Source organism: Pangasianodon hypophthalmus, chromosome 5 (assembly GCF_027358585.1).
Source record: "Pangasianodon hypophthalmus isolate fPanHyp1 chromosome 5, fPanHyp1.pri, whole genome shotgun sequence".
Taxonomy (NCBI): Eukaryota; Metazoa; Chordata; class Actinopteri; order Siluriformes; family Pangasiidae; genus Pangasianodon; species Pangasianodon hypophthalmus.
Genome location: NC_069714.1, coordinates 30,358,106 through 30,376,494, shown reverse-complemented (window position 1 = coordinate 30,376,494; position 18,389 = coordinate 30,358,106). Strand labels below are relative to the sequence as shown.

Here is an 18,389-nt window from a genome sequence, read left to right as displayed (position 1 = left end):
CTGCAGAAATAGAAAGCAAGCACGTCTGCCCCAGCAAGAAGCAGAGAAGCATGTCTGCCCCAGCAAGAAGCAGAGAAGCATGTCTTCCCCAGCAAGAAGCAGAAGTTGCAACAAGCAGCAAAGCAGTTGTAACCCTCGTGCACGTTCCACTAAGAGCCATATAGCTTTAACGATTCGTATCAACACATCCAACAGCCTGTAGAAGATTATAAACGCACAGTCACCACACTATTGCCCAAAACTGTCCGAATCAAAAGTGACTTACTGATTAGACGGCCTAACTCCAACAATACCTCCTTTCAGACAGTACAATCCACAGTGTGTGTCCCAAATCGCCGGCTTACTGGGATACATGGGAGGACACAATAAAACACTTTATATTGTCACCCATAAAGCTCACTACGCCATCGCAAAGCATAATAGCACTAAAAAAAAGCCTACTTGAGAAGTATGGTGAACGTATGTGCCGGTAAAAGCACAAAAATCCCAAAGCTAGGGAACAATAAGCACTAAACAAACTATTAGCTAAAAAATGCTACCGGCTATGAAGCCAACCCATACCATCAGACACCAGGAAATACACAAGCAGTGGAAATGATGCACCATAGCTATCCACCACTATCTTTAAATAGGCAAAAGTTGCCACTGATTGGTGGACGCAACTGCCATGTCATATCACAGTGAAGAATTACCTCAGTCTGCCACACACAGCAAGAATAACAGACATGTGCTCATTAGCTCAGATGTCTGGTAAAGAAATAGAGAAGAATAAGTGAGCAGATTAGCATGGAAAAGCAAGCTGTGTCCCCCTTTGTGTATGAAGCTGTCAGACTAGCTTTGAAAAACTTTAACTGCTTTGTGGACTTTGTAATGTTAGACCAGTGGATTACAATCTGATGTGATTGGACACAACCACATACACAAATACAAAGGCACGCAACCAAGTACACCCCCACAAGGCCCCTCCTTTATCCCACAGTCTCATATATCCTGTTGTGCCTGAGAGAGGCTCAGTGCTAAGAACTCGAGTGCCTGGCCTGTTCTTCTCACATTTCTGGTCGTTGTTTTACATTCTTCTGTGCTTTCTGCAAAATCCACTTTCTCTAGACTTAATTAGAAACTTTTGAAGCACACTATGCTAAAAATGCCTCGTCTTCTTACAGCTCTCTGGCTGCAGCTTTATTTTTGCAGCTTTTTAGGACCAGTGGAAGGAGGTAAGGTCCTGGTGATGCCCGTGGACGGCAGCCATTGGCTCAGTATGAAGATCCTGGTGGAGGAATTGTCTCGGAGAGGACATGAAATGGTGGTTCTGGTTCCTGAGACCAGTGTGTTGATCCACGGCTCTGACGCATTCACCGCTCGAGCTTTTAAGGTTCCCTACACCAAGGCTGAACTGGATGGCAGCATGAAAGGGATGAAGGAGAGCATTACGACAGCACCAAAGATCTCTGACTTATTTCAGAAAGTCATCGGGCTCCTCAGCTTCACTAACATGCAGGTGAAAGGATGCGAGGCGCTGCTGTATAATGAGCCTCTGATGCAGAACCTGCGTGAAGAAGACTTTGATATCATGCTCACCGATCCCTTCCTGCCTTGTGGCCCCATCATCGCCGAGGCTTTCTCTCTTCCTGCAGTTTACTTCCTGCGTGGACTTCCCTGTGGATTGGATCTGGAAGCCGCTCAGTGCCCGTCACCTCCGTCCTACGTCCCGCGCTATTTAACAGACAACCCCGACATCATGACGTTTCCTCAGAGGGTCAAGAATGTGCTTAAGGCGGGATTCGATGCTATTCTCTGCAGAGTACTTTTCTCCAGCTTTGATGAACTCACCAGCAGATATCTCAAGAAGGATGTTTCATTTAAAGATGTCCTCGGACATGCTGCGATTTGGCTTCATAGATATGACTTCACCTTTGAGTACCCGAGACCTGTAATGCCCAATATGGTGAGAATTGGGGGCATCAACTGTGCCAAGAAGAAACCTCTGCCTGCGGTGAGTCATGATCATTAATTTAGTTTTTTTTTTTTTTTTTTAACCTTGAATTGATTTTAGCTAAAAATTTGATTAATAAAGCAGCACCATGGTGACTTCATATGATTCTGTTAACAAAACAACAATCAGACATTTTGGCAGAATTACGTTAGCAACATTATTTTCCTAAGATGTAACATCCCTAAGTGTTTTATTCCTCTTATACTACAGCAAGTTAATAATGATTACAATTGTGTATTTATTAAGATCATCATACTTTTTATCCATTTATAGTTACATTTAATGTTGTTAATTTTAGATAGATAGATAGACAGACAGACAGGTAGATTGATAGATAGATAGATAGATAGATAGATATATAGATAGATAGATGTCCCACTCAACATTCATGTATTTTTGCGCTCCTAATAACGATTAAACTTCATTAACAGTGAAATCAGGGTGAAGGCTAAATTCTCATGGTACTCTACCTCTGAGTCTGTGTGTGTGTGTTGTAAACACAACACCTACTAATTACAGCTAATTTGTGTTCTTGTTGGAGGAAAATCATTGTATGAAAAATCACGATAAAGAAATCAGATACCTGGAAACAACCTGTACAGCCACAACATTAAAACTCTGTTATAGAAAATAATATATTATATAATTAGCTTAAATCAACCAAATCGTGTGTTTGATTAGTCGGTATTACACAGCATTTCCCTCATAACCTTTACACACTTAATCATGGAGCGCTCTTGTTTGATCTGATTGCTGCAGACCTGCTGATTTATCTACGACTACACAGTGATGTTATGAAAAAAAATCATCAAATTGGTGCACTTTTAATCCATTCTTTAAATATCTGTACCTAATATAAACCTGTGAGTTGCAGCTGCACTACTGTCAGAGCTGCTGTTATAGAAAATTAATCAACACCTTCTGACCAATCAGACTCCCGGTTTCAGCAGCACTGTGGTGTAAGTTTAGTTAATGTTACTATCGAAGCTACAGCATGACTTGCGAGTAAAAGGAAAAGTTTAAAGAAAAGTCTGTGATAAAAGATACTTGAAGGAATAACATTATGAATAATGTTAGGGTCTATTTCTGAACACTGCTGGAAATATATCTATTTTTTCATCTGTTTTATTGTGTTATTAAAAGTTGCAAAAAGGAATAGAATGGAAATTTACACATAAAAAAATGATCTCAAAACTCATGTGGATAGAGTTTAGTTTGAAGGCCAAAGCCCAGATGAAGATAGACAGACAGACAGACAGACAGATAGATAGATAGATAGATAGATAGATAGATAGATAGATAGACAAACAGACAGACAGATAAATAGTTAGATAGATAGGTAGATAGACAGACAGACAGACCGATAGATAGATAGATAGATAGATAGATAGATAGATAAACAGACAGACATACAGACAGACAGACAGATAAATAGATAGATAGACATATAGGTAGATCGACAGACAGACAGACAGACAGATAGATAGATAGATAGATAGATAGATAGATAGACTATTTAACCTTGTGTGTGTGTGTGTGTGTGTGAGTGTGTGTGTGTGTGTGTGTTTGTGTGTGTGTGTGGAGGTATAAGATAATCCCACTATTGCCGTGTCACTCTGAGCTGTGACACTCCTGATAATGTTTAAACTTCATTATCAGTGAAACGAGGGCAAAGGCTAAATCCTCCTGGTAATCTGCCTCTGAGTCTGTGTGTGTGTTTTTAACAGAGAAACACACAACACATAATAATTACAGCTAATTCATGTTCTCATTAGAGGAAAAACATGATAAAGAAATCAGATACCTGGAAACAACCTGTACAGCCACAACATTAAATCTTATAGAAATCTTATAGTTATAGAAAGTAATTAACTATATAATTAGGTTATTTAAGAAATATACAGTATAGCTCTATCTATATGCCACTCACATTTAAACATCTGTTCATATCTCAGTTTTTATCCAAGGTGTTTATATTTAGATGAAGCTCTCTAGTTCACTTCTGAAAGGCAGAATGAACGTGTCTTTGATTAGTCGGCATTACACAGCATTTTCCTCCTAACTTTTACACAGTTGATCAGGGAGAACTCTTGTGTTTTTATCAGCTGTCGCAAGCTTTTAACAAATATCTCATGCAATTCATAGCAAGACGTTAGTAATCCCATCATTTTAAACATGCTGTGTGATGAAATTTCCAACATTGTACCTAGACCAAATAAGATGGTTCTAGAAATGTGAAGTTGAGCTGACTGTGCAGGAGGGCAGAGCTCTGTGTGGCTCTGTGGAGACTCTAAGACTTAGTCAGCCTTGGTTATGTGAAAATAACAATCAATCAATAAATCAATAAATCAGTAAATAAATAAACATCTTTGTCAATTCTCAAAGCTCAGGCTACGGAGTGTAAACAGTATCTTTAATAAAGAGTATGAGGGCGACCTACCTTAGTACACAGAGCAGTATCCGACAGCGTGGTCATTAAAAGTGAGTGTGAGGTGCCCTGAACTGTGTGCACACAAAGGTATTCACAAGTGTGGAGTGGTGAAGTTTAGTTTAGTTTATTCATAAAGCACATTTAAAAACAACTAAAGTTGAAACCAAAGTGCTGTACAAGTTGTATAAAACAAATCTATACACAAAAACATTTAACAATACAAAATACAGAGAGACAAATGGACATTTTCCAGGCTCAGACTGAATTAAAAGATAGAGAATAAAAGTGAGTCTTCAGGGAGGATTTGAACATAGCAATAGAGGAGGATGATCTTATATGAAAAGGGAGACTATTCCAGAGCCTGGGACCAAGAAAGCCCAGTCACGCTTGGCTTTGGAACGTGAACGTGGGACTGAAAGGAGTAATTGACTTGATGATCGAAGAGATCTTGGGGCAGTGTACACACTAAGGAGATCACATATGTATGGTGGAGCAAGCCCATGCAAAGCTTTAAAAACAAATAATAACATTTTAAACTCAATGCGGAAATTGACTGGCAGCCAGTGAAGAGAGGCAAGCACCGGAGTAATGTGCTCACGCTTCCTAGTGCCAGTCAAAAGTCTGGCTGCTGCATTTTGCACCATTTGCAGGCGATCTAGAGCATTCTTAGGCAACCCCAAATAAAGGGAATTACAGTAGTCCAACCTTGATGTTATAAATGCATGAATAACAGAATAACAGTTTCCAGATCTTGCTTAGATAGCATCTTCTTGATTTTAGCAATTGATCTCAACTGAAAGAAGCTGCTCTTGACAACAGCATTAATCTGCTTATCAAAACACAATGAAGGATCTAGAATAATACCAAGGTGTTTGCAGCATTTAATGTCACCGAGACAATCAAATAGATTTTGCACCGAACAGCTGTCGTGTGTACTAACAGGAAAATAAAGTTGCGTGTCGTCAGCATAACAATGATATGATAAGTTATGCTTCTGGATAATGTGGTCCAAGGGGAGCATATATAGAGCAAATAGAAGAGGACCCAAAATGGAAACCTGGGGAACACCATAAGATATTTGTGCGTGTGGTGAGGAACAATTCCCTATATTAACCGAAGTGACTGTGCAGAGAAACTGTTGCATATGAGTGAGACAGCACTTCAGCTCTGCGAGCACCGAGCACTGACATGTAAACTTCCTTCACTTCACAATCATGAGTATCCCTTCACTCATGATTCAAGTGAATTAAAGTGAAAGAGCCATGGCGTAGTTTTAAAAAAGTAGTATTCAGACAATTTGTGTTTAAAAAAGGTAAAACAATTTAGTGAAAATGCATGTTTATGTACAGTTAATTTTTTTTTAAACCACCACCATTGATAGGAATTTGCTATTATTATTGGTATTATTTTTTATCTTTATTATTATGAAAGCTATCTGTGTACACACTTTGTGGAAGTGAAAAAAAGGTAAAGCAAAGAAAAAGAATCATGGACTTCATGTGGTTAAATGTCCATCTCAAACACCCACATGGTTAAGCGATGTGGGCATGGGCTTACATGAATGTAGTATTTGAGTATCTTTTATTAGAGTTATTTATGAAGATCTGTTTGTAAAATAATTTTTTGGTAGGTTGTAGGAAACAGTAAAAACCTAAACATGGTTTAAAAAAGTCCAAACTTAAAAAAATATAGAAGCTGCATTCTGTACTTGTTCCTGCATAATTACCAGAACAGCAGATATTTCTGTATTCGTTTATAATATAAAAAAACTCAGACTTTCCTTCGTGTGTGGTGGGTGAAAAATTAAAAACTTCAAAGAAACCTAATTTCTGCTCACTGTAAGGGGGTCAGACAGAACCAAGAAATCATCCTGAGGAAAGTGAATAAAAGTGGGTAAGGACAGATAATATCCTGATAAAACATGATGATAAGGCTCGATAAATTAAATATCAGCACATGATTCTTGGTGTTTGATTGGTGACCTTTCCTCCTGACATTTACAGAGTTAAGTTAATCAGATTAGTTTTTTTTTAAATCAGCTTTCAAAGCCTGATTTTTCAAACTTTATTAAAATTAAAATTGTTAAAGCTATATTTTTGGACAAATTTGAAGAACTGTTGCACATCTTTATGAAGGTAGTGCTATAAATTTTAATTCACTGTATGAGGGTCTGCAAAATCAATATGTGGTTATATATCTGTAATTTCTTCATATCGCTTCACTTCTACCTTGTTATGTTAGGAATAAAACATGAAGCCTTTATACTCTTACCACCCCAAAGTGGATTATTTCTCAATAACAACACAAACTGTCATGTTTTATTCATCTTATACCACAGTAATTTCCCAAAGTTTACAATTTTTAATTCATTAATGAAAGATATGTAATGCTTTTTATCTGTTTATAGTTACATTGTTGTGGAACATCCATGAAGCAACTTAGTTCCTGTTCTCACTTACGTTATAGCAGCTATAAACAGTCATCTCCTCACCAGCCTCTCATTTCTCTCTATTGAAGTAAATAAAACTAAACAATTGTTACCAAGAAACGACAAAGCGTAAACTCAGAGGTAAAGTTAAAGCTTCACCTCTGACTGTTACAAAGCGTTGACACTGGAGACTCCTTCCATAAATGTTAAACATAACTCTGTGAATGAGCTGTTACTATTAGAAATGATAATGCATTACAGTGAATGCATTAATATTCTGTAAACCGGAGATTTGGAGCTGCTCTGCTGTCAGAGCTTCTATTATAGAAAATTAATACCCTCACATTTGAGCAGCATTGTAGCGTAAAAATGGATCATAAGGAAAGCTTTCTAGAAATTTGCAATTAACACCCTCACGTTCATTATGTTTTTGAGATCTAACCCATCTCACACTCTCAAGAGCTGGTAGAGATTTGAAGAAAAATCGCCACTAGATCAGAAATATTTCTTAATTGAATATTTATTCATTTATTTTTCAAGTAAATTCTGTCTAGCTAACCAATTTTGCTGATACCGCAGCTAATCTCTGAGTGATGCGTTATTACAGGAGCACGCACAGATGGTTCACATCATCATTACAGTGACCATGAAGCACATGTGTTCATGACATGTTGAATGAACTTCGCTCTCAGGTTGATTCTGATGAACGATACACTGATTGCTGTTTCTTCTGCAGGAGCTGGAGGCGTTTGTGGATGGCTCTGGAGATCATGGCTTCATCGTGTTCACTTTGGGCTCTTTCGTGTCTGAGCTGCCAGAGGTCAAAGCCCGAGAGTTTTTCGAGGCTTTTAGACAGATTCCTCAGAGGGTGAGAAGAAAATACATCTTATACATCATCATACATCCAGTGATATCTGATTTTATACAAACTTTTGTCTGATCACTTCCTGTGATATTTATTGAGAAATGCGTTACAATGTTGTAAACATTACAGTAAGCTCTGAGGAATTTGTTTAAAACTACCATGAGGAAGGAAGAGTGTAAGGAATAAAACACTTCATGTTGTGCAGTTATAGTAAAATAATCAATGGGTGGTGTAATGCAGCTGATCACGGTTACTGATTTGATTTTCAGGTTCTGTGGAGATACACCGGAGTCATTCCCAAAGACATTCCAGAAAATGTCAAAGTGATGAAGTGGCTTCCGCAGAACGACCTCTTAGGTTTGTTTACACGTCCACATTGAAGATAAAAAAGTGAAATGATCTTTTTCCACGCACAGTTAGTTAGTCCTCTAACCACATAAATATAACTTTAGCCGAGGGGCGAGGCGAGGCCAAGAACTAGAAAACAAAGAACAGAAACATGAGAATATCGGGCAAGAAAGGCACACAATAATCCAGCGATGTGTGGAAGCGTGCGTTGCTTATTTATACAGGTAGCAATAAGTGGGGAAAATGGGGAACAGGTGTGCTCACGCTTCCGCACAATAGATGTCGAGGCAGGATCAAAACTCCGGGCTGGAATGCGGAAGTGCATGTGTGGTGTCGGAGCGGAGCGTGACAGTACCCCTCCCCCTACGAACGCCACCTGGCGTTCCAGAGGGTGCCTCCGGGTGACGTTTGTGAAAGTCAGAGATTAGGGCAGGGTCCAGGATGAACCTAGCAGGAATCCAGCTCCTTTCTTCTGGTCCATAGTCCTCCCAGTCCACAAGGTATTGTAGACCACATTGTCAGCGACGAGACTTCAGCAGCTTGCAGAGAGTGTAGGCTTTTCCTCCTTCAATGATCCGAGGAGGAAGAGGAGGGTGGGAAGGGGGGGAAAGAGGGCAGGTTACCAGGTGTCTGAGCTGGGACACGTGAAAGATGGGGTTGATACGGCGCATGGTCAAGGGTAGATGCAGCCTGACAGAACAGAGATTAATGATCTTGGTAACGGAAAATGGACCAATGAACCTGGGGGAAAGCTTATGGGAGGTAGTCCTGATGGGGATGTCCCTGGTAGAGAGCATTATTCTGTTGCTGATCTGGAATCTGGGAGTAGCGGAACAGTGCCAATCTGCCTGTGGTTTGTAAGCCCTAACGGATCTGAAGAGCTGTTGATGTGCTCTCTGCCAGATCCTCTTACACTGGCAGACAAAAGCTTGGGTGGATGGAAAAGATACCTCCTCTTCCTGGGTGGGGAACAGGGGAGGCTGGTAACCGAGGCAACACTGAAAGGGGGACTGCCCTGTGGTGGTGGTAGGCAGGGAGTTGTTGGCATATTCCACCTAAGGAAGGAACCTGCTCCATGAAGTGGGGTCCAGTGAGGCCATGCACCTAAGGGTGATTTCCAGCTTTTGATTAGTTCTCTCGGTCTATCCATTAGTTTGTGGGTGATACCCAGAGGACAGGCTGGGCAAGGAGTTCAGTGGTCTGACTGGCGGATGGAAGTTGAGGTAAAGGAACAAAGTGAGCAGCCTTAGAGAAACGATGTGGCAGGCTAACTTCGAGTTGTGTCCCCATTCCAATACCTGTGGTGCATGGATGCAAATACGAACAGGCGATTCAGGGGAATGTTGCTGGTACCAGGTTCATGTTCCAGGGCATCTCTGACATTTTCCTCAATATCGAGGACAATAGCGGCCACCAGGCACTGGGAGGGTAGAACAGATTCGATGGGTGAGGACTCTTGAGGAGGAGCGAACTGCCATGAGAGGGCACCAAGCTTGGTATTCTTGGAGGCAGGGTGGTAAGAAATGGTGAAGTTAAACCTCGAGAAGAACAAGGACCAACGGGCTTGACAGGCGTCGAGTCTCTTGGCTGTCCTGAGATTCGATTTCGGTGGTCCATCCAGACTAGAAAAGGAAGGTGGTTCCCCTCCAACCAATGCCTCCATTCTTCCAAGGTCAATTTGATGGCAAGGAACTCTTGATCCCCGATACAGTAGTTCTGTATGGCGGGCATGAGACAGCGTGAAAAGAAGGAACGGGGATGTAGCTTGTTGGATGTAGCCTGGGGATTTCTCTGGGAGAGAATGACTCCCACTCCGGTCTTGGATACATCAACTTCGACATATATGATGGGTCGTTACAATCAAATTGTAATGATGGGTCGGGAATGGTAAGGATGGGAGCAGAGGAGAACCTATGTTTAAGTTTAGAAAAGGTTTCCTCGGCTTGCGCATCCCATCGGAAGGGGTTTTTGGTGGAGGTGAGGGCTGTGAGAGGGGAAGCCACGGTGCTATAGTTTCTGATAAATTTCCTATAGAAGTTGGCAAAGCCCAGGAACCACTGGAGTTCTTGTCGGGATGTCGTTGAGGTAGGTGAAGATGAAGACATTCAGGAAGTCTCTTAAAACATTGTTGATAAGGGCCTGGAAAATGGCAGCCGCGATGGTTAACCTGAAGGGAACTACCAGATATTCATAGTGGCCAGATGGGGTATTGAAAGCTGTTTTCCACTCAATTCCTTCTCTTATTCGGACCAGGTGATGAGCATTTCTGAGGTCTAGTTTATTGAAAATACAAGCCCCCTGTAGAAGTTCGAAGTGGTCATGACAGCTAACGGGTAACGGTTCTTGATGGTGATGTCATTAAGTAAACGATAATCAATACGGGGTCGCAGTGATTTGTCCTTCTTTTCAACAAAGAAAAATCCCACTCCTGACGGGGAGGAAGAGGGTCAAATAATGCCGGCGGCCATTGGTTCCGAGATGTATTTTTTCATGGCCTCGGTCTCAGGTCCTGACAAGGACCACAAGCGGCCCCTAGGTGGAGTGGTGCCCAGGAGGAAGTCAGTGGCGCAATCATAGGGGTGATGCGGTGATAGAGAGATAGGTTGTGACTTGCTGAACACCAATCAAAGATCAGTGTAGTTGGAGGGAACTTTAGCGAGGTCAAGGAACTCCTCCTTGGAGGTAGATGGAACGGAGTCAGTGGCGGCAAAACAGAGGCAGGTAGAGAGATATGATGGGCTCCAATCAACAATAGCAATCTTGATCCAGTCAAAGCGTGGGTTGTGGCGGGTTAGCCAGGGAAGTCTCAGAACTTTTTTTTCATTTCATTTTTCATCACAAGGAATGAGAGGGTCTCAGTGTGATTGCCAGAGACCCTTAATTGAACAGGAACAGTGAGGTGAGTGATGGGTTCAAGGCTGCTGCCATAAAGAGTCAATGAGCGCTTTGGTGAAGTGAGATTTGTTGTCATGGGAGATACATACGTTCAGGCAGGAATAGGTTGTCGAGGTACATTTTGAGTCTGGGCCCCCTAGTGCCCTCTGCCGTACTAGGGGGCCTTCCTTTTTAAAGGGCAGTTCTGACGAAAGTGGCTGATTTGTCCACAATAGAATCTGAGCCTTTCTTCCAGGGCGATTTGAGCACGGTCCAATTGCATGGGCTCGGGCAAGGAGGAAGGAAGCTCCCTGGGGTTGTGCCCTTACCTCCATTGTCAGAGACAGTGGTCAATGCGACCGGCAAGGTCCACGAGATCCTGTAATTGGTCAGGTAGCTCTCATGAAACTAGTTCTTCTTTGACAGCATCGTGTAGACCATTAAAAAAGGCATCGAATAAAGCGTGATTGTGCCAGCCACAAGAGGCCGCCAATGTACGGAACTCGATGCTGTAGTTATATGTGGAGCGTGAGCCTTGACAAAGCTGAAGAATCTGCCCTGCGGCTTGTCGTCTGGTGTGGGAGTGATTGAACACTTGGTGCATCTCGCTGGTGAAGATCTGTGCAGTAGGGGGATTGGGCGTCCCATAAAGCTGTTGCCCACTCCTGAGCTCTACTGGAGAGAAGGGTGATGATAAATGCCACATTAGACCGCTCAGTGGGGAACGACGAGGCTTGGAGTTCCATGACCAGCAAGCACTGGGATAAGAAGGAGCGGCAGGTACAGCGTTCGCCATCATATGTGGGCAGGGCAGGCAGACGAGGTTCAGAAGCCATGGCGTGAGTGGCAGCTGGCCCAGGAGCAGCGGATGGAGGTGGAGATGGTGCAGGATTTTGTAGGTGGTGAATGTGGGACGTGAGTGTACCCAGAGTGTCTGAGATTGATCTGAGTGCTTGGTTAATCTGTTGGAGATCTTGTTGGTGGGAGCTGAGGAGAGAACCTTGGCTCGCGACTGCAGTTTGAAGTCGGTGCAGCTCTGCTGGGTCCATATTGGCTGGATTATTCTGTAAGGTGGGGGTGTGGTGCAGTGGACTCAGATGCAGAGTGAGGAGGCAGATAGAAGTTTATGGGTTTTGATGAAGCTTAATGACAAATCACAGTCACATAAAACTTGGAACACTCGGTTGCAATAATCTCCCAAGAACAGAAAAACACCCGGTCTCAATCTATAGGTTCAAAGAATAGTCAATGATGAAAATCCACCGCGATAGATCCACAACAGCAACAACAGTCTCTTTACCCGTAGCACGGTGATGTCAGGAACAAGGAAATCCATAACATCTGAAGGACAGGACAAGATCAAAGCCAAAATAATAAACCAGGTATGAGCCGGTAAATCCACAGAGAATAATTCCAACGGGACAAGACCAGTACGAGAGCCGAGGGGCGAGGCGAGGTGGAGAACTAGAAAATGAAGAACAGAAACGTGAGAATATCGGGCAAGAAAGGCACACAATAATCCAGCGATGTGTGGAAGTGTGTGTAGCTTATTTATACAGGTAGCAATAAGTGGGGAAAATGGGGAACAGGTGTGCTTGCGCTTCCGCATGGCGGATGTCAAGGCAGGATCAAAACTCCTACAACTAAGTTAAGGTGGTACAACTAAATTATAACTTAATAATTAAAACGAAATATTTGAGCTTACCATTAAACAATTAAGGACTTGAGATTTTATTTTATTTTAAAATATAGAAACTGAAAAAACTATGAATATAGTTATAGAATATAGAACTATGCTGTTCAAATTATTCCTAAATAATGATGCTGAACTTTTCCTGTATTACACTTTAGGGTGCGTTTTTAAAACCAGTGAGTAAATTTAATGATGTACATTCCTTTTTTTCCTTTAATTACTGTGTTAAAAAGCACACCCCAAGGCCAAGGTGTTCATCACACATGGAGGGTCCCACGGGATCTACGAGGTTATCTGTAACGGCGTGCCAATGGTGATGATCCCCCTCTTTGGAGATCAGAGAGACAACGTTAACCACATGGTGGTGCGCGGAGTCGCAGAGAGCCTGACCATGTACGACCTGACCTCAGAGAAACTGCTGGGGGCACTCAGAAAAGTCCTCAACGACAAGAGGTAAAAACAAAAGACAGTCAGTTCTATAATACCAGCTCAATCACAGCGGACGCTCCACATATGTGGATTAAAACTGTGTGTAATCCTTGCTATGATGAAGTTTTCTTAAAGTAAGTAGATGTTTATTTAACGTTTATGGAAGGATTCTCCATTGTCAGCGCTATGTAACAGTCAGAGGTAAAACTGTAAGTTCTTCAGGACAGAGAAGTTCATGTTTTGTGGTTTCTTGCAAAATAACAAACTGCGTTTTTTTTGTCTTATTAATTTACATTTACATTTACATTTATGGCATTTGGCAGACGCCCTTATCCAGAGCGACTTACAATAGTGCTTTGAAGTCTATCAAAAATACATTCTGATATTGGCTCGGTAGGTCACAAACTAGGAATACTATCAGCCCAAAACTCTGTTGGGGAGGTTTTTTTTTTTTTGTTTTGTTTTTTTTTGTGAAAGTGCTAATTTAAGTATTTTATGAAGAGGTAAGTCTTTAGCCGTCGTTTGAAGACTGCCAGTGACTCAGCTGTTCGGACATCTAGGGGAAGTTCATTCCACCACCTTGGTGCCAGAACAGAGAAGAGTCTCGATGCATGCCTTCCTTGTACCCTGAGAGATGGAGGGACCAGTCGAGCAGTGCTAGAGGATCGGAGGGAGCGTGGTGGTGCTCGAGGTGTGATAAGTGCTTTGAGATAAGTGGGTGCTGGTCCGTTTTTGGCTTTGTAGGCGAGCATCAGTGTTTTAAATCTGATGCGGGCAGCTACAGGAAGCCAGTGGAGGGAGCGCAGCAATGGGGTGGTGTGGGAAAATTTAGGAAGGTTGAAAACCAGTCGTGCAGCTGCATTCTGGATCAATTGCAGAGGACCAATGGCGCTCAGAGGCTGACCTTCCAGGAGTGAGTTGCAGTAGTCCAGTCTCGAAATGACAAGGGACTGAACAAGCACCTGTGTGGCCTGTGAGGAAAGAAATGGACGAATTCTTCTGATGTTATAAAGGAGAAATCGACATGAGCGTGTTAGATTAGCAATGTGAGAGGAGAAGGACAGTTGATTGTCCAAGGTTACCCCAAGGCTGAGTGCGGTAACCGAAGGCGAGATTGCAAGATCCTGAGATAGGGAATGAATCACATGGGATGAACAGCAGTTCAGTTTTGGTGGGATTAAGTTTCAGCTGGTGAGTTGTCATCCATGATGAGATGTCGGCCAGACAAGCTGATATCCGAGCAGAAACATCAGAGTCTGAGGGAGGGAAGGAGAGGATGAGTTGAGTGTCATCTGCATAGCAGTGGTATGAAAACCCATGTGAGGATATGACCGCACCAAGAGATTGGGTATAGAGGGAGAACAGGAGAGGACCAAGTACTGAGCCTTGTGGAACACCAGTGGAGAGTCTGCGAGGAGCAGATGTGGATCCCCTCCATGTCACCTGATATGACCGATCTTCCAAGTAGGAAGCAAACCATTGCCATGCTGCACCACGAATTCCAAGACTCATGAGGGTGGATAGGAGAGTCTTGTGGTTCACCGTGTCAAACGCTGCTGAAAGGTCAAGGAGGATGAGAACTGAAGACAGTTTGGCTGATCTAGCGGCATGTAGCTTCTCAGTGACGGCCAAAAGGGCAGTCTCTGTGGAATGTGCCGGTTTAAAGCCAGACTGATTGGGATCTTGGAGGTTGTTCTGTGAGAGATAGCAAGACAGCTGATTATAGACAGTCCGTTCAAGGGTTTTAGAAAGAAAAGAGAGAAGTGATACCGGTCGGTAGTTGCTGATGACAGAGGGATCTAGAGTGGGTTTCTTCAGGATGGGAATAACTCTTGCTCTCTTGAATGAAGTTGGTACATGACCAGATGTTATGGAGCCATTGATGATAGTGGTGATGAAGGGGAGGAGGTCTTGAGAGATGGTCTGGAGCATTGTCGAAGGGATTGGATCCAGTGGGCAGGTGGTAGGATTGCAGGATAAGATGATTTGCAGGATCTCTTCTGTTGTTAGTTTAGAACACTGTGTCAGCGAATGAGAAGGAGAATCCTCAGTGTGTAGTGTAGGAGCAGGAGTAGAAGTGAATGTCTGACAGATTTTTCCAAGAGGCTGGTGAGGGAATGACTGTTTATAGCTGCTATAAAATTGTAATCATTGTTACAAAAAAATAAAATACTTGAGGAATTCAAGCTTTTATAGAAAATGATTAGCTTTGCTGTGGTAACCGTAACTCTGCTGTTCTCCTAGTCATTGAATATTTTCCTCCAGTCACCCTGACCCCTTTTGCTCTCTGGACCTGCCTGATCCATCGTGATGCCCTACTTCTGGTTGGAGTTCTCATTGGTTGAGATTGCTTGCTGTTGCTGGGGGTGGCCTCACATGGACGGCCTGAAGATCATTGGGATTGCTGGGGATGGTGCCACTTGGGGGCTGTGGAGATGGCTTAGGGATCTCATATGAGGAGTTGTATTGAGATGGCTTGGGACTGTGATTGCTGTGGTGGCTTTGGGGCTGCAGTTGCCGCAGGCAGTTTTGTACTGAGGACTCCATCAGTGGACAGTGGATAGGTTTAACAAACCGGACTTCATGTGAAAACTGTGGTGAATTTACTGGTTGCACAATTGCACTATTTGTCCATATAGTACACAGTTATAGAAGGGATTTATTTATAATTGCACTATCCGTTGCACCCAGATGAGGATGGGTTCTATTTTGAGTCTGGTTCCTCTCAAGGATTCTTCCTCATATCGTCTCAGGGAGTTTTTCCTCACCACCATCACCTCTGGCTTGCACATTAGGGATAAATTCACATATTTACAATTTATTTTGGTTTAATTTAATTTGAATGTATTTATTTCTGTAAAACTGCTTTGTGACAATGTCCATTGTTAAATACAAATACAAATTGAATTGAATTGAACTGTAAGAGCACAATACAGAGTGTTTTATATTAAACAAGTATTAGTGTGCTTCATACTGATGAAGACTGTGTTTTTTTCCATTCACAGCTATAAAGAGAAGATAACAGAGCTCTCTAGGATCCATAAAGACCGTCCAATCGAACCGCTGGACTTGGCCGTATTCTGGACTGAGTTTGTGATGAGACATGGGGGAGCTGAGTATCTCAGACCGGCCGCTCACCATCTCAACTGGGTTCAGTACCACAGTCTCGACGTCATCGGGTTCCTCTTGCTCGTTCTAGCCACCTTCATTTTTATTACCATCAAAACCTGCACTTTCTGTTTCAGGAAGTGCTTCAGGAGGACTCACAAGACCAAAAAGGAGTGAGGTGGCCAGTGAAAGATCAGGAAACTAATCAGTTCGGTGCTGACTATAATGGTGATGATTTATGGCTATGACATTATACTGTGATAATCTGAAATAGTTATACTGTTATCATCAATATATTAATTTTAATACTCAGAGATGCCAAAATTTACAGTTTATGGTTCATAACTCGCTGCTATGGCACATTAAAAAAAAAAACCTATGATTCGTAACATTTTCAGCTAATGTGTCACTCAAATGCAAGTCAAATTCACTTGGTGAAAAGCTGATTCACATAAGGGGAAAGAACGCAGAGCGTGAAAGATGCACTATTTGCTGGAAGCACTTACTTTCACTTCACAGTGACTTTTGATAGGTGAAGTTTGACCTGTGATTAACGAGCCTTCGTCGAGCCAATAATTATTAACTATAATACACTGAAATTTTGCATTTATTTTGGTTTAATTTAATTTGAATCAATTTATTTCTGTAAAGCTGCTTTGTGACAATGTCCACTGTTAAAAGCGCTATATAAATAAAAATGAATTGAATTGTATTAACAGAAAGGTCATTCAGTGTTGAATAATACAAATGCAGGATTAGATGAATTATATTAATTTTGCAATAATTGTGTCAAATAAGTTTAAATGCTAAGTTTTATCATTTTTGCTGTCAAATGGATTTATCCCATCCACAGACACAGGCATGTTCAAATTCATTTTTTTCTCCCTACAATGCAAATTTTCTTTTCAGCAATATCGGCAACTCTGAATATGCTATAGGATTTCTAAAAAAACATCTTGGCTTACTTTTTAAAGAGATAAACAGAGATAAACTACTGAAGGGGCTACTCTTAACACAGACACATTAAACGATTTTCTAATTGTTCCTCACATTTCATTTCATTTTGTTCCAATGTACAGAGTTGATGTATTGGGTTAAATGATTCTCAAACTGTGAACCCATGATGTTGGTCTACCTCTTGAACATCGCTACCTCTGTCTGGTCTTACATGCTATACACGATGTGACACTTTCCCAAGTTTGGGAAATGAGGAAGCAGGATGCAGGCTTGGGAACAACTCAAGAGGTGTTTTATTCTATGTCTTTTACTTTAGCTTTTCAGCAGTTTTATTTTCCCTCCTATACATGCACGCACATATGCGAGTCTGTGCTGGTTAGCTCTCTCACTCTTGTGGCGCTCTCCTTTTTATCCTTGCTACAGCTCACTGCAACACAGAACACTCATTAGTAGAATTCCCCACAGGTGTGCGTTCCTTACCACTCACTTTCTGCAGCTCTGCCCTCCGTTCACAAACTGGCGCCATCTGTGCCCCCATCTGTGCCTGGACCACCTCGAACGTAAATGGCTGAAGTGCCAGATACCAACGAGTGATCCACGCATTGGCATCCTTCATGCGGTGGAGCCACTGGAGAGGAGCGTGGTTCGAACAGATGGTGAAGGCCCGTCCCAACAGATCAACGGAGGGTGAGGACCGCCCACCAGATGGCCTCACACTCCTTCTCTATCATGCTGTACTTCGTGTATCTCACAGAGAGCTGGCGGCTGATGTACAGCACGGGGTGCTCCTCCCCCTCCACCACCTGGAACAACACTGCCCCCAGTCCCCTGTCCGATATGTCAGTCTGCAAAATAAAAGGGAGAAACAGACCAGAAGAATGCAAGAGTGGTCCGCCACAGAGTGCAGCTTTTACCTGAGTGAAAACCTGCTGACACGGCTCCGTCCAGTGGACTGGATCTGGCACCCCTTTTCAGTGAGATCAGTCAGTTGGCTGGTGACGTCCGAATAATTAGGTACAAACCTAAGATAATAGCCAGCCAGCCCCAGAAACTGTCGCACCTCCTTTTTGGTCTTGGGTCTCAGATAGGCTGCAATCGCTGCTGTCTTGTCAATTTGGGGATGCAAATTGACCCAAGAGGAAGCCCAGATATCATACTTCCACCCGCCCAATCGCACACTTCCTTGGGTTCGCCATGAGTCCCACCTGCCTCAACGATCTCAAAACAGCCCTCAGGTGCTGCATGTGCCGCTTCCAATCATTA

At 42.5% G+C, this 18,389-nt stretch overlaps 1 protein-coding gene across 1 annotated transcript; it reads left to right on the top strand.

The window, feature by feature from the left end:
- The first annotated feature begins 986 nt into the window (after positions 1-986).
- LOC113525975 (UDP-glucuronosyltransferase-like) lies at positions 987-17,215 on the top strand. Its single transcript, XM_053234570.1, has 5 exons — positions 987-1,993; positions 7,589-7,720; positions 7,987-8,074; positions 12,866-13,085; positions 16,067-17,215. Exons 1-5 carry the CDS (start codon positions 1,136-1,138, stop codon positions 16,344-16,346), a joined length of 1,578 nt encoding a protein of 525 aa, XP_053090545.1. The 5' UTR covers positions 987-1,135; the 3' UTR covers positions 16,347-17,215.
- Positions 17,216-18,389: the final 1,174 nt, after the last annotated feature.